The sequence below is a fragment of the Falco naumanni genome, chromosome 13 (assembly GCF_017639655.2).
Source record: "Falco naumanni isolate bFalNau1 chromosome 13, bFalNau1.pat, whole genome shotgun sequence".
NCBI classification, from domain to species: domain Eukaryota; kingdom Metazoa; phylum Chordata; class Aves; order Falconiformes; family Falconidae; genus Falco; species Falco naumanni.
Window position 1 is genome coordinate 2,181,577 of NC_054066.1, and position 22,702 is coordinate 2,204,278.

General features: G+C 54.1%; 1 protein-coding gene across 1 annotated transcript; it reads left to right on the forward strand.

Annotated features, from left to right (window-relative positions):
* The first annotated feature begins 18,004 nt into the window (after nt 1-18,004).
* Nucleotides 18,005-18,983, forward strand: SOX14 (SRY-box transcription factor 14). The gene has a single exon (XM_040613779.1). The coding sequence runs from the start codon at nt 18,114-18,116 to the stop codon at nt 18,834-18,836; it is 723 nt and encodes a 240-aa protein (XP_040469713.1). The 5' UTR covers nt 18,005-18,113; the 3' UTR covers nt 18,837-18,983.
* The last annotated feature ends 3,719 nt before the right edge of the window (nt 18,984-22,702 follow it).

The window sequence follows — 22,702 nt, forward strand, 5'->3', positions numbered from 1 at the left end:
TTCCCAGGTGCCCCCAGCCATGGTTTTGGCACTGGGGGCAGATGATGCGGCAGACTGGCAGAAACCCTGGCCGATGCCCTCACAGCGGGGCCATGTGTGGCTTTTGGCAGGTTTTAGATAAAAGCCTGCGCAATCGATTTGCCTTGGATGGAAGATCCAGCGCACACCATGGGGGAGGGAGCCGCAGCTGGAGGCTCCCTGATATTCTGTCTGCCGCAACCAGCCCCACCAGGGCTCAGGGAGTTTGTCCCCTGACCAGCCTGGGGAGCCCGGCGGGGATAGGGCAAGGGGCTGGGTGAGGAGAAGGTCCTACTGCAAGTGGCAAAGAGCAGTCTGGACCTGAATGCCATCAAAACCTCACCCTTTGGCCTGGGAAGGTCCCAACACAGGATGCACCTGAAAAGCGTGTCATCTCCAGTGTCACAAAAGCCCAGGTTCCAGCACAGGTAGCCCTCCGTACAAGCTCTGCCCTGTGGCTCCTTACTCCAACAGCAATTATTTCTAATGCCAAAATGGGGGGACATGAGCAACATCTTACCCCCTCCTTGAAATGAAGGGCATCCCGAAAATATGGTGCTGATGGGGGTGGGAGGAATCAGAAGCCCACTGGGGCGAGTTTTAAGGGGTACTCAGGATTTCTGGAAGTAAAAAGTGACCCCTCTTAGCAGTTCTAGAAGTCCACGGATCTGGGTTATTTAAGCAGTTGAGAAAATCTCGCACTGCTTTCAGGCTCCTCAATGTAGCTGAAAACATGCCCTTGATCCTAGCAGAGTTTGTAGTGATCTGAGTGACCAGCAGTACAATTAGGAGTGAAAGAAGTCGAAAGAGGGTCATTTGGAGCTAATGGAAAGCTCATCTTCCAGACTGCCAGCCTGACTTCTCTGTCCTTAAACTCCTCTGAAAAGCCTAAATGAGAAAATACTTCTAAACCATCCCTTGGCGCTTGGTCCATGAAATGGTGTGCATGACCGGTTTCCTTGCACAGCTCATTCCAGGTGCTGCAGAGGTTTTCAAGAAGATGCCTTCACTACGGAAAGAAAAAGAAGAAAAAAAAAAAAAGGGGGGGGGGGGGGGGGGAGAAAAAAAAAAGGAAATAAATAAAAAGGTCTCTGCGAAGGAAAGTTCACCAGAAAAATTATTATGCCTGAGGAAACCAGAGCCAGCTCCTACATCACCCCCAGTCGAATTTGCCAAGCAGGCAGCTAGGGAAGCTGACGATCCTCCCCCTGCCTGGGTGCGGGAATTGCAGAGGGATCAGAAACAAGGAGCATCCGAATGCAGGAATAAACAAACAAGCAAGCAAGGGTGTCTCTTCCTGGAGCACAACTGCACTTGACAATTCAGCTCAGCTGACGCAGCTCAGACGCATGGCAGCTATTTTTAGGCTCCATGCAGCGTTTTACTTTGCAGCTGCACTCCAGGCCTGCCCCCATTCCCACCGGCATCCGAGGGAGCGATCCCTGGGTGGGAGGGAAGGGCCTTTGTCTGCCCACGGGTATGGATGGGCAGGGGGAAGCTGATGGCAGAGCTTCTCCTGAGAAAAGAGGGGGTTTAATAGCAGGTGGGTGTTAAGGGCAGGGGCCAAGCTCCTGCCTTCTTCAGGAGGCAGGCAGGGAAGAGGAAAGATGCAGGGAGGTACCGGACCCCCCCCCAGCCACCTCTGTGCCGCTCTGTGTGGGGGGCTGTGGGGAAAGCAGAGCAGGCAGGTATTGCAGCGGTCGCTGCCCCAGGGTGGGACTCTCCCTGCCACTCCTGCGGGCTGTGCTGCAACGAGCGGAGACCTGGGACAAGGGAGAGCATCCCGCAAACCCTCCAGGTCTCCTTTCTCGGTGCGCCAGCACAGGCACTGCCAGGTGCCCAGCACCACGCTGAGCACCTGAAGCTGCGGTGATGGGATTAGGCCTGCAGAGGGGACCAGCAGAAAAGGAGTTTGACACGGAGAGACTTATGGAGAAATTGGAAAAAAAATATTTTGCAAAAAAAAGAAAAAAAAAAAAAAAAAAAAAGGAGGGTGGTGGTGTAAGGGGGAATGCTTATCCACCGGGGGAGGAGCAAACCGCAGCCTGAGCAGCACAAAATGAAGTTAAATTGCTGTAGAGGCCGTGCGGAGGCTGAGGGCTGCTGCGCCAGTGCCCTCTCCTGGGCAGAGCGAGCGCTGCTCCGGGCCCGCGGCGCCCGGGGGGGGGGGGCGAGACCACCGGGGGGGGGGGGCCGAGACTCCTGAGGAGGGAGCTGAGACCCCCGGGGGGGAGCCGAGACCCCCGGGAGGGAGCCGAGACCCCCGGGAGCAGAGCTGAGACCCCTGAGGAGGGAGCCGAGACCCCTGAGGGGGAGCCGAGACCCCCAAGGAGGGAGCTGAGACCCCTGGGAGGAAGCTGAGACCCCCGGGGGGGAGCTGAGACCCCCAGGGAGGGAGTGAAGACCCCCGAGGGGGGAGCCAAGATCCACAGTGAAGGAGCCAAGACCCCCAGGAACGCAGATGAGACCCCACGGAGGGAGAGGAGACCCCAGGGACAGAGCTTAGCCCCCTGGGAGGGAGCCGAGACCCCAGGGAGGGAGACAAGACCCCCGAGGAGGGAGCTGAGCCCCTGGAGAAGGAGCTGAGCCCCCTGGGGAGGGAGCCAAGACCCCCAGGGAGCAAGCCGAGCCCCCCGGGGAAGGAGTATAGCTCCCCGGGAGGGAGAAGAGACCCCCAGGGAGGGAGAGGAGATCCCCAGGGAGGAAGCCAAGCCTCAAGGGAGGGAGCAGAGACCCCCAGGGATAGAGCAGTGACCCCTGCGCCTGGGGCCAAGGCATCTGAGCAGACGTGGCACAGCCCTTCAGACAAGCGTGAAGCCCGACGCTGACTTGATACGGTACCAAACAGGCAAAAGGACACTTACAGGGAAAAATAAGAAGCTAAAGGGAGACTTGGTCAGGAGGCAGGGGAGCGGGGAGGGAAGAAAGTCTTAGGCAGATGAAAGAAGGTCATCATTAGAGGAAAATAAACCAGATAAAATAAAACATGAACAATACAAATATTAAAGAGCCTCTAAAAAGGACGAGGAAAACAGTCTTAAGTGCAGCAGGAGATCAGCAACATCACCCAGCTGAAAATAAGTAAGAAGAGGACTCAAGGCACAGGGTGAGTGGTTTTAAGAGGAGGGAAGTTCTGCCTTTTCCAGGCCAGCTCCCGGAGGGCTGGCTCACCGCGCAGGGCACCTGCCCAGGCATGGCCAGGTACTGTCTGCTCCCTGCCCAGGACGCTCCTAATGGAGCGGGTCACATCACTGGGGGACAGGAGCGGTGCCTTGTCCTCTGCGCTGGGGCAGCAGTGCCCACCTGGCATCTCCTGACGCACAAGGGCAGAGGAGCTCCTGTTTTGGACTCACTCGTGTGTGTTGGTGTCACACAAGGGCTCATGGCAAACTACCTTTTATAAGTCTTAAGAAGAATTTGTGCAACTTGTGTGCCCAGCTGTACGCAGCTTTGGAAACGTTGCTGTTGTGCTTTAAGGAGGCAATGGCCAGGGGAAGGAGCTGAGCTTGAGGAAGTCGATGGGGCAGCGGGACAAAATAGAAGCAGGAGGCGACAGTTAATCCCAGCGGTCACTTGATGTCGGACCTGAAAGGCAAAGCTGAGGCTAAGGAACAAAAAATCGGTGTCACCGCACTGTGCCTGGAGCTGGGGAAGGAGCAGGCTCAGGGCCCAGCGGTAGCTGTGGCTTGAGCAAGAGGAGCGGGGAATGAGCAGCTCTGAGAATGCTCCAGGGCAGGACATCCTTGGAGAAGACACCAGAGGCACCACAGCACATGGGAGATCCTTGCTAAAGGCAGCCTTAGTCTGTCTTTTGGTTGCAGCAGATAATACAGGTTATTGGGTACTGCAGAGGGAGGTCTCCACCAGCAAGTTGAAGTTTGTATCTCTTGTATGAGCAGGGAGGAAGCAGGAAGGCAAGTTTGTGTCTCCCTTGCCCTTATAGTGCGTTATGCTTTAAATATAAGCAGGGTTTCATGGTCACCAGAAGCAGAAAATATATTGCCTTCCGATGGCATCCCAAGGGGTAGGGGAAGAGTCCCAGCCCAGCGCTTTCTCCCAGGAAAACCCAAGTGGTCCAACTGGCAGTGAACAGCTCCAGCTCCCCTGGCCACGCTTCCCGGGTAGCTTCCCCAGCCCTGCCGCGGGCTGGAAGTGGTGCTGCAGCCAGCATCGCCCCATCCCCAGCTCTGCCCCAGAGGGGCTGTGGCTCTTGACAAGCCTTGTACAGATAACGTGCTTAACACCAGCATGGGGCAAAGGGAGGCAGGAGCGGCGGCGAGTGCAGCGATGCATCCTGTAGTCTCTCAGGCCCCAAGGCAACTCCGCGCTAATCGCTCAGTTCCCCAGATTAACGCTGGGAAAGCCACAATTTGGCAGCGTCAACTGCCCTGGCGGAAAGCCCAGCATTCATGGAAAATTCAGGAATTCCTGGATTTGCTCCCACAGCCAAGGAAAATGTCTGCTCCCTACACCCCTCCCTCCAGCATCTCAGATAATTTTGGTGATCACCTGTTCACCAGAACACCAGAAAAATGTCACCTGGTTGTGGTGACCACAGCCTCATCCCACAGCCATCACGCACCGGCACTGACCGTGAGTGCTGCTGTGGTTGGGGTCTTCCAGAGCGCAGAAGCCAGTGGTCCCTGCCCTCCATGCGTTCCCGTTTCGGCTTGATTCAGGGCTGCATGACAACAGGAGCGATCAACTGCCTTTCATTAACAGGGGCTAATGAGCGCCCTGATTATCAGCATCCTCGTTCTGAGCACCAAAATGACGTTGACCCCAGTAATACTCCGGAGAAGCCTGTCCTAGCTAATCCAAAACAGGCTGCCAGCACTGGGGGCTTTGGAGAGCAGTGTTCATCATGCAGAAAGAGGGGAAACTATGTTAAAAAAAAAAAAAAAAAAAAACATACAAAAAAGCAACATGAACCTCTTGGTTGAAAGAGGTGGCTGTTTTGTTTCCAGCTGGAGTCAGCCACGCTTGAACACAAAGGTCACCATTGGCCCCAACAAGAAAAAAAAAAAAAAAAAAAGGTAACTGGTGAAGCCAGTGAGGCTGGATGAGTTTCCTAGATGGGGGTCAAAGAGGGGAGAGCTTTTAGCAGTGATTTGCACTCTTCGAATGAAAGCTTTAGGATTTTGCTCCACTTCAAAGAAAAGATGCCCAGCCCGAGCCAGCCCCTCCTCATCACGCCGGCAGGCAGGAGCAGTATTAGCACTGCTCACATGTAAGCGGAGGGAGCAGGGGGCTCACACCTCTCCTCCTGCGCCACTGAAAACTTGCAGGGGAGATTTCAAAGCACGGTGCAAAGATTTAGCTTCCCGGCTTCCATTGACTGTAATAGCAGCTGACCAGCCAAATCCGCAGGCAGAGCTTCCCAGGCTGGCTCCCTCCTCCCCGAAAAGCACCGCTGCTGTTCAGGTTTGGGGTGCGTGTCGGGGATTCGGGAAGGACGTGCGTCAGCTGAGACCGTCTCGCAGGTCACCGGTGCAGGAGCTCTGCGACGGGCAAGCCCCAGGCGTGGGACATGGGTTTTGGTGTCTCAGGCAAGAGGGTGACCCTTCCCTACCGCCTGCACCAGCACAGACCCACCTTCCCTTTGGGCTCTTACACGGTGGGGTCCCTGACCTTGTGTATAGCCCTCCGGCTTATTTCTGCAGACTTTTAAACTCTGGTCATCTATCAGTACATCCTAAAATGTTTCTGGCATCTCCTTGTACCTTGACACCCAGATCCTCCCCTCTAGGGTCTGGAGTTTCTTTGCTGTTTCCCTGTCCCAGGCGATTTGGATTGGCAGCTACAGCCTTGGCTGATGCAGGCGGCAAGCTGGTCCTTTCACTTCAGTGGCCCTGAGCTATTTCAGAGCAGCTGGGACCTGCCTGTGCTGCTCACTGCACTTCACAGACGCTGGTGGGAGTGGGAGTGTATTACAAAGGTGGCCCATGCTCTCAGCCCCACTCTGTGACGGTGAAAGTGTTGCGTTGTTGGACTAAGAAACCAGCCATGTCCTTCTGCAGACCCCCATCCCTTCCACAGCCCCCTGCGAGCCCCGGGCTGCCCCCCGCCTGCCTCCACCTCCCTGTGCTCTGGCAGCTGCCCCCCAACTCCTCCCCACCCATTTTAGCCCACAGCTAAAATACCTGCTGCTGCCTGACTCTGCTCTTACACGGTTCCCAGAGGGGTAGAGCAGGGCATTAGCACTCCCCTTTAAAGAGCTCCTGCCTGGTTTTTTGCTTTTGTTTTAGCTGCGATGCTAAAACGTTGCAGGCACAGCAGCACCCCCGTGTTTTAGAGCATTTATCCTCCTGAGCTTAAAGTAGAAAAATGTTGCTATCGCCACTATGTCCCCCACTTTTCATCCTAAACTGAGTTTGTAGCATTCCTGTTTTCTCTTCCTTTCCCCCTTTTCTTGAGGCAGAATTATTGTAAGATTCCAAAATGTGGAGTATTGGCAAACCTATGTTTTTAAATGGAAAATTTCCAGAGGAGAAACGTTCCTGTTTTGCAAGTGAAACAGAAAATGCATTTGCATCCTTGAAATTTCCTGCATTAGAATAAAAAGCCCTTCCAAGGGAATAGGGCTCAAAACAGAAATATTGTGCAACAGCAACAGAAGAATGGAAATGGGCAGCATTTTTGCAAACCTTTTTGCACTCTTGCCTGAGAAGGTAAAGTTTTTGGAAAAAACAAAACAAACAAACACAAAAAAAGCCAGGATGCAATTTCAGTGTCAGTTCAGGTCTACAAAAATAAACCCCAGATGTTGGAGGAAGGACAAATGCACTGAAAGCCGCTCTGCCCAGCTTTACTATGACCAAAGAGGTGCTAAGCCTTGGGGTAGGAGCCACTGGCTTGGCCTGGCAGGAGAAGCCAGCCCAGGCTACTCTCCTGGCAAACAGGCTCTGCTGGTCCTCTCCAGCTGGTTCAGAGGGATCAGACCGTGGGAGCAGAGAGACCTGGAGATCACAGGGATGCTGCTGGGAGTGAGCAGCCCGTGCCTGGAGATGTGCTGGGAGGCCATATTCCTATCCCACTTTCTTTCTGGACCTCTTGTCCCTGAGATCCTGCTGAGGATCAGGAGCAAAGCCCTCTGACCCTGGCACCCAGCTGTGTACCTAACAGATAATGATAAAAGGCATTGCATGAGTCAGAGAGAGAGTCTTTGGGCTGCAATTAAATACAGAACCAGGACTGATTAATTGGAAAAGAATCCTCAGCAGTAAACAGAAGAAAACACTCAGCTCACCGCATGTGTTAGGGCAGCGATGGGGATCAGCAGAAGGCTTGGCACAGCCAAACTGCCCTCCCTCGGGACTCAAGCACACCTTTAACCTTGGGGGAAACTGTGGGCTGGGATGCTACCAAAGCCAGGAGCTGGAGAGAAGAAGCCACACAAGAAGGAAAATTTCCTCCTCTTACTCTTTTCTTCATATTTGGAGTTAGTTTTGGGGACATGTCAGTGAAGAGCAGCATATGCACAGAAATAAACCCGCAATCTTCACTTTATCTCAGTGGTGCTGCTGTAGTAGAAATGTGTTGTCATCCCACAGGGGATGACTCCAGTGTTAACAGGGGAATAATAGCAAAGAAGGGGGCTAAAGTACTTATTTCCTCTGCTTTGATTCATTTTGGAGGCTATCTCCTCCTGCGTCGCTGACTGAGGACAGCTTGAGATGTGAAGTCGGTTAATTGTTACGAATCCCTGGAGCAGGATTGCGAGCCATGTGAAAACACCGAAGGGAGCAATAATCACCTGCGACTCTGGTAAGAGCGCTAAGCCTATGAAATAGGGGGATTCATCACTTCGGGGAGCACGTGGGACCCATTTATGCAGCTGCAGCGAACCCCCCACCCACGCTAAGGGGTCGGGCGCAGCCCTTCGGGCTGGGATGGGGCTCATCTCTATGAAACTGCTCCGCGGTGATTTAGGGACTCCAGTGACTGGAGAATGGGTGGTGCCAGCAAAGAGAGAGCACAGTAAGCCCCTGGCTGAGGACACAAGTGTCATTACACAGTTGCTTGTGTCACTGCAGCCTAAAGGGAGGCACTCAGCTTAATTGTTGCAGAGTTGTCTTTATCCTGGTAAAATTGTGCAGCGACAGCTCCTTTGGTCTAAAAACCCTGACGTCTCCTTCTGGGCAGGTCTGCTGGTGCAGGAGCCACGCAGACCAGACTCCCAAGCGAAAACCAGCATCAAGCAGGGCTTAGAGGATGTAACAGCCTGGGTGTGACAGTGGAGAGGCCTGTTTGCCTACGTACCCACCACATCTGGTACGTCTGAGAGAACACTTCATCATCACAAGCCATCGGATCACACCAGAGTCAGAGCACCAGAGGGAAATGAAGATGTTTTTTCATGCTTTTGCCCCAGACTGTGTTTGGATGGACTGAGTAGCCTGATCTCATGCCTACAAGTAGTCCTTCCCAGGGGAGGGTGGTGATCAGGGGAGTTATCTACATACCCCACGCTGGATGGAGTGTGAAAAGTCAGTGCTGCGCACAATGCTCTCATTCTCTCTCCTTGCCCTGCAGATTTGTAGCTGCTGATTAAATCCCTTTTCAGAGGGGAGGGTTACAAGACCCCTGCACGCTTTCCCAGGCAAAAACCTCTCTGCTCCTTCTGTGTTTTCATTCGGCCATCGGCCTCTGCCCACTGAATAATAACAGTAATTGGATGTGTTTAAATAGCACTGCTCATTATTGTTTGGCCAGTAATTAGACAACTCTCCCATCGCATGCATCCTGGCCACCATTCGCCATGGAGGAAGGCCAGCCACAGCTCCTTCTCCTCCACTGCTCCCACCCGCGTCCCCTCACCTCCGCACCCTGCCCAAGTCGGGCATGCGAGTTGTATTCAGGCAATAACAAGTTTTCTTTCCCTCTGTGGCCAGTGGGACGCTGGAGGTACATTGGGGCAACCTCAGGCTGGTCGTTTGTTGGGACGGTAATTGCCTACAGAGTCAAAGGGCTGGAACGGAGGAGCTGGGGCTGATCCACTGTCCCGCTTGGGCTTCTCGGCATCTGGGACTGAGGCAGGCAGTATAGCAGAAGGGAGCGGAACGCTGTTCATATACCATCCCAGGTGCATTCTGGACGGCAGGCGGAGAACACATTGCCTTGGTGTGTTGAGTCTTGGAGATGTATGGGCAGTGCTGGCTGGCCTCTGCGAAAGCTTGGGTGTTGGATAGACACCAAGGCTCTTGAGTCTGACCATGGGGTCCAAGTGGCCTGGGCAAGGACCACCACCACCCGTGGGCACTGATCTTTGTTCCAGCAGCCACGCTTGCAGGAGAAGCAGAGGATTCCTGCCTGGTGGAGCAGGTTTGTGCTGAGTATCTCCGTGGTCCTCCCTCTTTGCTGCCATCACTTGCTAAAAAGGAAGGGGGAAAAAAAGCCCTGTCACCAATCCAGGCTCAGAAACAGCAGCAAATGACTTGAATCACCATTCAGACGTAGATACCAGATCAATAACGAGTATTTGCCCACAGCCCATTGGCCACATGTCTTCACATGAGCCATGCCACATCTCTTTATTATGACTAATAGACACACTTGCAGAAATCAGAATCTATTTCCAAGTGATTCATGAGCATGTAGGAAAAGGAAGGGGGGGGGCAACAACAGACTAAATACACCTGGTAATTTATTTGCTATGAATAATTTGAGCAGTCCCAAGTGACGGAGATATCTTAGTTATTTTTCCTGGGGGGAAAATTTGCAGGTGCTGCAGACTGGGTGTGCTCCAGAGCAGGCCCTCCCTGTAACGTTTGCCTCCCCCACCCCAGTATAAACCTCTATGGCCGTCTTTGGAACAAGATATAAGACATGCTTCATCCAAGTCTTTCATTAATTGCGTTTCTGGAATCTCCTGCCAGCTAAATTATTCCCTGCAGAATCCCTGTCTTGAGGGTTAGGAAAGGGTTACTGAGCGTGCCTTCCCATTCGGGCTGGGCGGGTGGAAATATCGTTGGCTTTCATCTCCAAACCTCGTAAAGAACAAGCAGCTGCTGGAGAGATGGGCGCCTTGTAAATCATCGCAATAAATAAATAATGAAGCGGGCGCATCGCTCCGTCGTAGGCAGGGCTGTGCACAAGGGCTGGACGCTGATCCCCGACCCTGCACGACTGATTCCGGAGGAGACGTCGCTGGCTGCTCTCCTGCTCTGCCCCGGCTCGGGCCATTTGCCCTCATGCAGCTCCTGGGGAGCACGTGCTGAAGTTTTGGGCCAAGGTTGTTGGAGTTTTTCCTTGCGGGTTGCAATAGCTAATGCGAGCGGCAGCTCCTGCGTGTCTCACATTTTGTGTCACCATACTGTAACTGTAGGGTTTTGTCTTCTGGCACCACCAGACTGTGATGCATTTCATTATTGTTGGTGTTAAAATTCAGAGAGATTTTTCCATCAAATATCTTTGTATTTGTTTCCAGAAACAAATGATTAGCATTAGTATTCATTAGTATTCGTGTTAACAATTGATAAAGGGCCCACTACTGTAGTATCACTGCATAGCACACAAAATTCAATTAAAAATATAATAATTTCCTCAAGCCATGATCATATAATCTGTACCATCCCCCAAAATTAGTTCCTGAGACTTTTCCCAAAGTTTATTGCAGAGGGATCTGTTTACCAGTGAAAAAGGGCCCTGAGGCAGGGATGTGGTGGTCCAGCAAGCAGGACCTGGCTGGAGGAGGTGGGAGAGGGCATGTGCAGCACAAGCCAGCAAGGCTTTTCCGTAGTGCCAGGCCAGCGCAGCTCTGCTCCCAGTCGTCGTATCTGTCTTGGAGACAGAGCTGGTGTGTCTTGGTACCACTGTGTCCCCCACCAGGTTGGATCTCCAGGTGGCTCAAGGGATCAAAGTCTTCTCCATCCCAATGCTTGGCCACCTCCACCCCTCTGACTGACTCATTTTTTGGAGTCCAGCAGTGATGTTTTCTCTCTCCCAGCTTTGCAGACTTGTTTCACAGCCTTGCTGGACAGAAGGTCCATCTGACGCCCGAGGAGGGTGCTGGAGATGGTTGCATGGCTGGAGACCTCAGCACTGCTGCTTGCTCTTGAGAAATGGTTTCTGCAGTCCTGGAGAGGATGCTGGAGGGGCCTTTCCCTTACTGCTGGGGACCCATTGCCAGATTCCCCACCAGAACGTGGCATCTGACATGACATTTAACTCACAGCTAGCATCCCAGAGCAAAAAGATGGTCTACACAGAGTCTGTGTGTAAAGGGTGGGCACCTTCCCTGCTCAGGGGCACGTGGCATTATTCTGCTCTGCTGAGCCTCTGAGGAGCATTCCTGGACTGGGGGTGAGGCAGTGAGGAGGTCTGCCTCTAAGATGCCACCGTGAACTTCCAGCAGGCAACAAAAAGCATCTCAGAGGCAGCTGGGCTCCTGTAAAGCAGCATTTGGATAGAAACCATTGCAAATTCAAAGAGTACAGGTGGGTATGTGCTTTGTGGTTTTCCTGAAGCTGATTGACTCGGCGAGGTCAGTGGCAGGGTTGAATTTTCAATAAACAACAGAACTGAATGGCTGTTTTGACCTTTGGTTCAGTCCAAAGCTGTGTTTGCCAGACAGGCTTGATCAGCATCTCAATATCTGATGTGCTTTGCACAGAGTGAATTCTATGGAGGGTCTCAGAATTGAGGCAGAAAAGTATCTGTTACTGCTGGTTGTCTCTTACTACCATACAGCATCTCTTGCTTACTGGAGCATCTCTTACAACTGTGGTCCATCTCCAGCAATTCAGGACCTAAACAACAGGCTTGAAACCTCCCTCTGTGCTCTGGAGGTTATCCAGATCATTTTGGACCACCAGACGGATGACTTCTCCAGGGTTACGACAGTCAGCACTTCGCTGTTGGTGCTCCTGAAGTCCTACCTTTATGCTTGGAATATCTCGTGGGGAAGAAACGGCCTCCAGTGCTTCAAATTTCTGAACCCACCCCTGGAGTTTCACCCTGAGACACTGAGAACAGTTGTGTTAGTAGGGAAAAGAGGTTTGGGGGTCTTCCAGTAAGATAAGTTGTCTGTTCATCAGTTCTTCGGTGGATTTTGAGCCTTACCTTCTCACGGGATTTGTATTTCTGGTGAGTATGTTCAACTGAAGTGCCGTATCAGTGTATGTGAGAAGAGCAGGGAGGAAACAGTATGGCTCTTGCATGGTTTGGTTCACATAGGTGGGAAGCGAAATGTGAGTTTAACCATGCTGTGTGCCTGGCTGAGGTTATGCGGGCAGATCTTTCACAAGAGTGGGCACGTTGACCAAAGAGGGCAGTTTTGACAAAAAAAAAAAATCTAACTCCCCCTTGTCAGTGTGTGTGATGCTGACAGATCCAAAACAAATGAAGTGGACATGAATTGAACTACCCTTCACTAAAATAACAGATGCTCCTGAAACTTGGAACACTGCGGCCCTCAGGGACATCTGCAGCAACTGCCTTCAAACACCATCCATCTCATTCAGATACCCACATGCAAAAGGCGGTACTTGGGGACAAGGCATACGTTTGCACAAACCGGGGCTGGGATTGCATAAATCAATAGGAGGAGTATTTTGCTCCATATCTTTGCATCTTGACCAGACCTCCACTCTTCATGTTATTTAACTGTACTAGAAGAATAACAGCAAGGTAATACTTTTGAGCGTATCCTCTGTTTGCAGAACGCAGTAGCTGTCACATTTACCTGAGCTCCATGTGCTTCCCATGTGCAGCTTTCAACAAATGTCAGTGATCCCGAAAAGGCTGCTCCAGAGCTCCCCCGAAATACCAAACCCTGCAGGTCGCTTCCCTCCCCTACCCCAAGCTTTTCACCCAGCCTGGGATCGCCTCCGTGTTTCTCCATGCCTGACGTGTAGCTGGGAATAATCACAGTCCTGTGCCTCACCCTGCACCAGGCAGGACACTGTATTACAGCCGATGAAGCCATCAGCCTCCCCAGAAATGGAGGCGGGTGAGTACGTGAGATAAACAGTTCAGCCTTGGCACTTTTCTTGGAACTTGCTGCTTCTATTTCAGAGCTCGTGTGCCTGAAAGCCTGTCTGTTTTTTTCTGACTGTATCAGTCGGTCTAATAAAAGATACTACCTTTCCTTACAAGCCTGCTCTGCACTTCTGAGCTTAGATCGTTTATCCTTCACTTCATGCTGCTGACAATGACTGAGGCTCCCTGGCCGTACAATATCCAGGAAGTCGATTCTGTGTCAAGCCCCCGGGTTTACACGCAGGGCCGCAGTGAATATACTTATTTACTGGAGAGGCTCATCAGCAATCCCTCCTGCTGCTTTTGCTGCAGAGAAAGCAAACAGTGATCCTCGCGGACCCTTCCCTGGGGACGTGGGCTGGTGTACCCAAAGACCTCATGGGGCTCTGCAGCGTGGGTCTACCCAATGTAGGGGAATCCTGCTGGGTTTCCACTAGGCATTTCTCACCCTGGAAAGGACGAGCTACTCTTTAGCCACTCATTAGCTATTTTTAACAGCTAACATTGCTAACGAGAGGGCAGGATGTGGCACAGAGGTGGCACAGCCCCAGGAGTCTCTTGCAGGGGTTGCACCCAGCGACCCTTTGTGGGTCCCGTGGAGCCCAAGCTGCTGACCCTGTGCAGGCACTGTTGGTGCTCTCCACCCCAGCCTCATGCACTCCACAGTGGCAGCAATGTCAGCCCAAGTGGCTGCTGACCTGGCTGCAGTCAATATTGCTCAGTGCAGCATTTCCACATGAACACATGCAGAGAACTTAGTTTTATTGTCTGGGAAGGCTGCTATAGTTCGGGGCACAAAATCGTGCTGTAAGGCAGTCCTGCTGGCTCACTAGTCAGGACCCTCACCCCAGGGGCTGTGAGAAGACCTGCAACAGTGAAATGCCCACGGTGTTGGCAGGGGACAGGTTTCCCAGCAGCAGGGGCTCCCCAGGGTGACTGGCCACACTGCAGGGTTATCACCTGCTGGGAGCCTGAGCCAGGAGGGAAATCCCCGGTGCAAAAATATACATTACCTTCCTCATTAACAGCAGACTACAAAAATAACCCCCAAAACCCCAAAAAACAACCAACAAACAAACAAAAAAAGCAAACAAAAAAATCCCCACCAGACTCTGCAAAAGAATAATGAACAGATCACCTGTGAGAAATTACTTCTGTAAATGCATATCGCACCATATTAAAGCATGGGGCATTTATAGGACACCATGTAGTACCACAGAGAGATAAAATGAGTAGGACAAAAGTTTTGAAAGGGCTGTAAACTTGAGCTTCAGGGCATAAATCGGGTCCAAATTAATGGGGGCTGAGAGGAATCTTTATTTTTGTAGCAAGTTATTCTGCAACTCTCATACAGAGCGTGGTGCCTTCCCAGGAAGCATCTCTTGTTGGCCAGCGTGAGAAAGCGTTGGGCAAACCAGATTGTGGGATGATCCAGTCTGCCACATCCATCACTGCTACCCTCTTCTGTCATGTGTGTACAGGGTAGTGACCTGCTCCATTAAATCTCTCCGTACAGAAGGCTGTATCGGTGTAACTATTTGTTGCTGCAGTCACACAAATGCTTTCCTCAGGGTTGGGAGTGAATGGAGCAAGAAATATTGCACACATGCACAGGGAATAACCTATAAGTACCATAAGTAGTCTGTTCCGCACAGTGTCTGTGAATGCATCAGTGCTGCATGCTTGTATGAGCTGGTGTTGTGCATGTATTTTACATAAGTATGTCTCCCAGCAAACATTATGTGATGGCATGTAATTAAATGGGTCTTTTTTAATATGTGGTGCATGCATAAGGAAATGTATGTATGCACTTGCATGTGAAATAACCAGATATGAAGAAAAAGCATCAAAATAATCCTTCAGTCCACTGAACTAATTCTATATATTTGTAAAAAGCATTGCTGTTGGTTGGAATCTCACCAGGTCACTCAGAACAGCAAGAAGGACTGGTGTCCTCAGTGTCTGTGAATAGCACCAGAGACCTGAAAGTCTTTCTGAAACGTGCTCCCTTCAATTAAAAATGAATTAAAAATCCCCTCAATTTCCTAGTGCCTGAAGCATTAAAAAACGTTCTTTAAAGATCCATTATTTTTCCAGCAACTAAAAGTTTGGATCAGGAGCATTCTCAAAACACAGGCGCCGTGCTCTTTGCCTATCACTTTTGGCAATTGCAGCACTGAAAACCCGATCACAATTCCTGTGAGGAAGAGGAGGAGGAGGAAGATGAAGGCAGAAATACAGCTCTATTTGTGCTGATATTAGATCTCGGGCTACATGATCTCATCTAATTTAAAGTTACTCCAAATGAACTATCTCCAAGAATATAATTTTAATGTTTCCATATCAAGCCATTCTTATCTTTCTGCATTACCATGATATCATTCAGGAATAATAATCGCACTGTTAGTTTTGGTGTCTAAACAAGCTGGCGAGGAGAAATGGATTTCAGTCACCGCCCTGGAAATCGCTGGTGCCTCCAAAAAAAAAAAGAAAAAAAAAAAAAAGGTATAAAGTTTAGAAAACCTATCCTCGGGGGATGTACAACTGCAACAGATGCCCTTCCAGGACAGATGACTTAGGGTAAAAATGGAAGTATTGAAGGATGGAAGCGTTGGCACCTCGAAGGAAATCTTTCTTTCTGATTTTTTTCTTTTTTTAAACGGGGGCATACACGGGATGTAAATGAGCAAAATACAGCCCGAAATGCCCCGAGCGGATCGGAGTGTGTGATGCATCGAGGCAAAGGCAGCCAATGGAAGCAGGGCTGCCGATTTGTTATCATTAATATTGCGAGGCAACATTAACTGATTGGAAAGACTTTTCGGGAGCAGGCAGAGCCGAACGATTTGCCTTGCTCCCCGGATTTTTGCTAAGGACGCCAGGTTTCCCTCCTTTAGTCTGCGCCAGGGATGACGAATGAGATAATTCCCCCTCCTCGACACCCCCGCCCCCCCCTCTCCCGAAGAACCTCAGAATGAACAATGAACCCAAAGGGAGTTCTGAATTTTAAACGGCGGAGGGAAAAACCCAACACGGGGGGTCGGGGGGGCCGGGGGGAGCTGCGCCAGCGCGGGGTGACCCGCGGGTGTTCCGAGGGGCAGAGCGCGGCAGCCGGGGTCCCAGCACCGCCGCTTCCACGGGGGCAGTGGGGTAAAAAAGAAGTTTCCACACTTGTCACCAGGCCACGGCCACGGCCAAGGCCGCTGGTGCTTGGGGGGGACGGGCAGCGCTCGGGGACCCCCGGCCCGGGCCGCGGCGGGCGCCCCGACGGGGTTGCCGAGACCACGCGTGGCAGGTGGGTCCCCGAGGGGGGGTAACGTAGTTGGCACCGGGGGGGAGGGTAGCCTGGGGAAGGGGCCGCCTGCATCCCCCCCTTTTTTTTTTTTGTTTGCGGGTCCCATCTGGACGCAGCGGCTGGTGGGGACGGGGAAGCTCCCCGTGGGAAGAAGAAAATTTTCCCCCAGAAGAATCGCTGCCGTCCCAGGGCGGCGGGGGTGGGGGGGGATGTCCCGTGGGGGATGTCCCGGGGGGGGTCCCGCCCGCAGCCACCGATCTGGGCACGGGGGTCCCGGCGAGGGCTGAGAAATTCGCGGCGCATTTCTGGGGGCAACGAAAAAAGCCGGTGGGATGGGGCTGGCTGCCGCGGAGCCGAAGCCCCCGGCGCTGCCGGCCCCGGCCAGGGGAGCGGGCTCTAAATCATATTCCCTCTCTTCTTCCTCCTCCTCCTCTTCCTCCTCCTCCTCCCCGGTCCCGCACGCACACGGCTCTGCCGGGAAATGAAAGTAATTTATTGCAAGCGGAGAGGAAGAAAGCAGGAAATAAGGTCGGGGTGGTTTATGCTGTTATTATTATTTGGGCGTGGGGGGTGGCGTAGGTGCCCACCGGCAGCGGCTCCCCGGCACGGAGCGGCCGGCGGCGGGGGCTTCGCACCGGGCGGGCGGGAGGCGAAGTTACCGGTGGAGCGGCGGCTGTGGCCCGGTGGGGGGTACGGGGGGAGCCCGGAGGGGCCGGGGCGGCTGCCTTCCCCCCCGGCTCGGAGACTCCCCCCCGCCGCGCCGCCCGCCCGACTTCTCGTTGCTCTCCCCGTTCGCCGTCGGGCCCGGGCGGGCGGGGCGCGGGGGCGGCCCGGCGGGGGCTTTTCGGAGCAGGTTTGTTAACCAAAGCAGGTGCTAAAAACCAATAAGCCTGGAACAAACGCGGTCCCCCCCGGGAGCCGGGACAATTGTTTCCATTTAATAAATATTTTCCCCACGGGCGTTTCGCGGGAGGCAGGCAATTATTCAAAGCAAGCCGGGACGCGGACCGGCTCCCGGGGTTAAGCGGGGCCGCGGAGCGGGGGAGGCGGGGGCGGGCGGAGGGGGGCGGCCCGGCGCTCGCAGCCCCGACGGCGGCGGCGGGGAGTCCGGAGGGCGCCGGGACCGGCCCCGCTGCGCGCACCGGCGGGATGGGGGGAGGATGGGGACGCCCCCCCCCCCCCGCCTCCCCCGCAGCCGCTATTAGCGCCGCAACTCACAAAAGCCTTCCTTCGAATCTGCGCGTTTGCGGGGTGGGGGGTGTCCTGCTTTCCCCTCCTTTCTTCCTCCTCCTCCCTCCCCTGTCCCCTCCCCTCCTCTTCCTCTCGCCCTTCCTCTCTCCCTCTTTTTAAGCGGGTCCCCCTCCGCGCTGATTGGGCGCCCGGCCGCGCTGTGACCGCCCTGCCGCTATGTCAGCCTGCGCGCCGCAGCCCCTCGCCTTTGAACTGCCCCGCGCCGCGCCGCGTCCCCACCGCCGGCCCGCAGCTGCGCCCGGCGGCTCGCCGCCCGCATAGCCGCCCGCCGGGCCCGCGGGCCCCGCTCCGCACCGCGCCGCACCGCACCGCGCCGCACCGCACCGCTCCGCTCCGCGCTGCCCCGCGCCGCTCCGCGCCCCGCCCCGGCAGGGCTGCCGCCGGGGACGGCGTTGGCGGAGGACCTGTGATGATCAGCTGAGCCCGCTCCTCCCGCTCCTCCGGCTCCCTCGGCCTCCTCCTCCTCCTTCCTCCTCCTCCTCCTCCCGCCGCCGTCCGGCGCCCCCAGCGCGCCCCGCACCGCTGCGCCCCGCCGAGCCGCCCGCCCGCCCGCCCGCCCGGCAGAAGCATGTCCAAGCCCAGCGACCACATCAAGCGCCCTATGAACGCCTTCATGGTGTGGTCCCGCGGCCAGCGGCGCAAGATGGCCCAGGAGAACCCCAAAATGCACAACTCGGAGATTAGCAAGCGGCTGGGCGCGGAGTGGAAGTTGCTCTCCGAGGCGGAGAAGCGCCCGTACATCGACGAGGCCAAGCGGCTGCGGGCGCAGCACATGAAGGAGCATCCCGACTACAAGTACAGACCCCGGCGCAAGCCCAAGAACCTGCTCAAAAAGGACAGGTATGTCTTCCCTTTGCCTTACCTCGGGGAAACCGATCCCTTAAAGGCCGCCGGGCTTCCCGTGGGGGCCACTGACTCTCTGCTGAGCTCCCCGGAGAAGGCCAGGGCTTTCCTGCCTCCCACCTCAGCACCTTACTCCTTACTTGACCCCAGCCAGTTCAGCTCCAGCGCCATTCAGAAGATGACTGAGGTTCCTCACACCTTAGCCACCAGCACCCTGCCCTACGCCTCCACCTTGGGATACCAGAACGGGGCGTTCGGCAGCTTGAGCTGCCCCAGCCAACACACCCACACTCACCCCTCGCCAACTAACCCGGGCTATGTCGTGCCATGTAACTGTACCGCTTGGTCGGCTTCCAGTTTGCAACCTCCAGTTGCCTACATATTATTCCCAGGCATGACCAAGACTGGGATAGATCCCTATTCTTCAGCACACGCGACTGCCATGTAACACCCACCCACACCCCCACAGGCGTGTGCGTGTGTCCGTGTGTCCCCGTCCCCCCCCGGGTGGCAGCCGGAACTGGGATTCTTTCGTGTGCATGTACATAAAACCTGCAGGAGCAAAAGGCCGCCCGAAACAGGACTCTGCTGCCCGCCGCGGGCCGGGACAGACGGACGCTGCCTCGGGGACTCGGAGATGCTCTCGCCTAAACCTCGCCCCGAGAGCTGGCCCGGGCTCGGGGGGGTCTGCAACCGCGGGGTCAGATAGGAGCCCGCCACTTGTAAGAGTTGTAAATGTGTTTAAAAAAAAACAAAAAAAAAAACCACCCCACCAACAAAAAAACAAAACGACAAAAAAGCGAACCTTGAACTGCCCTTTCGGGACAAAGCGGGGGAGAAAAAGAAAAAAGAAAAAAAAAAAGAGAGCGAGAGAGAGGCGGTTTCAATTTTTATTTATTCTTTTAACGTCTATGAGTTCTCCAGGGTCTCTTGTCACTTGGACTTGACTTTGGGAAGTCCCGGTCTCACTATGATTTTTGTTTTGTTTTGTTTTCCTTTTGCACATTAAAAGACGAGATCAGCTGTGTTATATATATAAATATATATATATATATTTTGCCACCACGCACTACTAGGTGAAATTGCTTTTCATGTCAGAAAAAGGCTCTTCAAAGTTTTAAAAAAAACACCCACAGAGGGGGAGAAACATTTATATTTAAAACATGATAGTGTTTGCTTAATTTAAAACAGATAGTCCTTAAATTTGTGTGATCCAGTGAGACTAGATCTAAGTTTACTTTAGACAGAGCGTCAGGTATGAAGTCAGGCAGTAGAACTGTAAAAACTTAATACTACTACTACTAATAATAATAACGAAAAACCGAATAAAAACCGATGGTCATTTAAATATGTTTTCACAATGTCTTGGGGAAGAAGAAGAAGGGGGAAAAATGTATCCGGCAGGATTTTACCTCGTTAAACCTTTTCATTTGTTGAACAAAGACGTTTTGAATAAAGACAATCTGTCATCAAACGAGGCAACGGCGTGGTGTAAGTGCGGTGCCCCGCTCCCCGGCCCCGCGTCCCGCACCGGCGGCGGCGGGGGGCTGCGGGCGATGTTCCCTGCGGCGGGGCCGACCCCCGCCCGCAGTCCCTCGCTGCCGCCGCTGTGGGACCGACCCCCCTTTCCCCGCCCCGACAGCCGGTCCCCCCGGGCCGGGGTTGGAGCCGGGCCGGGCTCCGTTTGAAGCCCGTCGGTGAAAGGCGGCTGCGGGGTGAGAAAACTTCGGGAAAGCGGGGATGGAGCCGCGGCACAGTCGGTACCCGCGGTGCGGGGGTGGGGGTGGGGGCTGCTCCCCGCCGCCTGGGCCCCCTCCCGTCGGGGAACCGGGCTTTCCCAAGTTGCCTCCGCCGCGTTTGAAGTTTTACCGTTGCGAGGAGAGCTTTGGAGGGTGGGGAGTGTTGGTGGCGATGGAAGGGGTGGTGGTGTTGGTATTAGCATCCTGTCCGGATGAGCTAGTGATGTTTTAGGGGGGGGGGGGGGGGGGGGGCTATTCACGGGGGGCCCCCTTTGTGAAGGGAGGGAGTCTGGCGGCAGGGGGGGCCGCAGCGGAGAGGAAGGAGGAAGGCGCAGAGGTCCGTCTGGAGGAGCTGAATAGCCGGACCGATGCGTGTTTGGATGTGCTTTGCTCATTAAGTGCTCTTTGGAGACCGATGTTAGAATTAAACGGCATAACACAATTAACATACATGGGCCTTGAATGGGAGGGTAAGCAGAGGAAGAATAGATAGATAAATAAATGAGAGATCAGGCGAAGGTAAACAAAAGGGGAGAGGAGAAAAGGGCTGAAAAGAGAGGTTAGAATGGCTGCTCCAGCCTTGTTTAGCATAACAAAACGGCTCTTACAAATGAGGACAATTAAAGGAGCTGGCTTCGGGAGGGCCTGGGAGCAGCGGGACGATCCGCTGGGACACGCGGGGCTGAATCGCCCGGCGTGGGGCAGGGAGGCGCGGCCGGGAGCGCTGATGTAACCCCGGCTGACAGCGGCTGTCAGCGCGGGTGACAGCGCCGATCGCTCAGTGTCCTGCGACATCCGCCCGGATTAGTCTGACAATGGTCGGAGGGAGAGCGAGGCGGGGACGGCGCCTGCCCGCCGCCCGCCGGGCCCCGCCGGGGATGGGGCAGAGCGGCGGGGGGCACCGAGCCCGCCCCGCTCCCCACCGCCGCCCGGACCCTCCGCAGTCCCGGTCGGCCGGGCCGGGGGGGGGGGGGGGGGGGGGCGGCTCGGCGGGGGGGCGCTCCCTGCGGCGGCCCCGGAGGCTGGGGGGCGCGGGCGCGGTGGGGCCCGCGGGGCGGCAGCGGGGCGAGGTGGCGAGCGCGAAGCGACAGGGCTGGAAACTTTAGCGGGGATCGTTCCTTCCTACTTTGCTTCCTTCTTTCCCTTCCTTCTTGTTTCTTCCCTCCTTTCTTTCCCTTTTTACTCCTTCTTTCCTTCCTTTCTTTCTTTCTTTCTTTCCTTTTTCTTTCTTTCTATCTTCTCTTTTCTTTTCTTTCTTTCTTTCTTTCCTTTTTCTTTCTTTCTTTCTATCTTTCTATCTTTCTTTTCTTTCTTTCTTTCTTTCTTTCTTTCTTTCTTTCTTTCTTTCTTTCTTTCTTTCTTTCCTTTTTCTTTCTTTCTTTTTTCTTTTTTCTTTCTTTCTCTCCCTCTTTTCTTTCTTTTCTTTCTCTTTCTTTCTTCTTTCTTTTTCTTTTTTTTCTTTCTTTCTCTCCCTCTTTTCTTTCTTTTCTTTCTCTCCCTCTCTCTTTCTTCCTTCCTTTCCCTCCTTCCTTCCTTTATTCTCTCTTTCTCTTTCCTTCTTTCTTTCATTCTTTCTTTCCTTCTTTCTTTCTTTGTTTCTTTCTTTCTTTCGTTCGTTCTTTCTTTCGTTCTTTCTCTTTCTTGTCTTCATTTATCCTTCTCCCTCTTTTCTCTCTTCCCCTCTCCATCTCTCTTCCTCATTTTCTTCCTTCTCTCCCCCTGCTTCTTTCTCTCCTCCATTCTCTTTCTTTCTTTCTCTTTCTCTCTCTTTCTTTCTCTCTCTCTTTCTCGCCTCTGTTCTTGCTGCTTGCCCCACTCCTCTCTCCCGGGCCTTGCCCCCCCAGCCCGCCCAGCCAGCCCCCCCCAGCCCCTGCCCCCCGCGCCTTCGGTTTCCATTCCCCCGCCGTATCCGTCCTCCAACTCTCTCGCCCGTCTGCAGGTGTGTAGCTATTTAACTCGTGGAGATAAATAAATTAAATAATGATCTTGACACTGCAATGAACCGATTACTGACTTTGATGTCAAAGGGAAACCAAAAACAGAAAGAAAGGGGGAGAAAGAGAAGGGGGGGAGCTATTCCCTCGAGGGGGAAATACAGCTCCTTGTCAAACCTGTTTCCCCACAACTGTCTCCTTCTTTCAATAAAATCATTAAACAAAGGCCGCGGGGTTATGCGCACCACGCCTTGGGTGCGCGGCCGGGCGCTGTCCCGGGCCGAGCTGCGCCGCGGAGCCTCGCCCGCACCCCCGCAGCTCCGCAGAGCCCCGCGCAGCCCCGCGCAGCCTTGCGCGGAGCCGCTCGTCGGGCGGGGATCTGCGCACCGCAGCCCCGGGCCGGAGCGGCTCCTGCCGCCGGGACCGCTCGCCCCCCGCAGCTCCCTTCCCTTCCCTTCCCTTCCCTTCCCTTCCCTTCCCTTCCCTTCCCTTCCCTTCCCTTCCCTTCCCTTCCCTTCCCTTCCCTTCCCTTCCCTTCCCTTCCCTTCCCTTCCCTTCCCTTCCCTTCCCTTCCCTTCCCTTCCCTTCCCTTCCCTTCCCTTCCCTTCCCTTCCCTTCCCTTCCCTTCCCTTCCCTTCCCT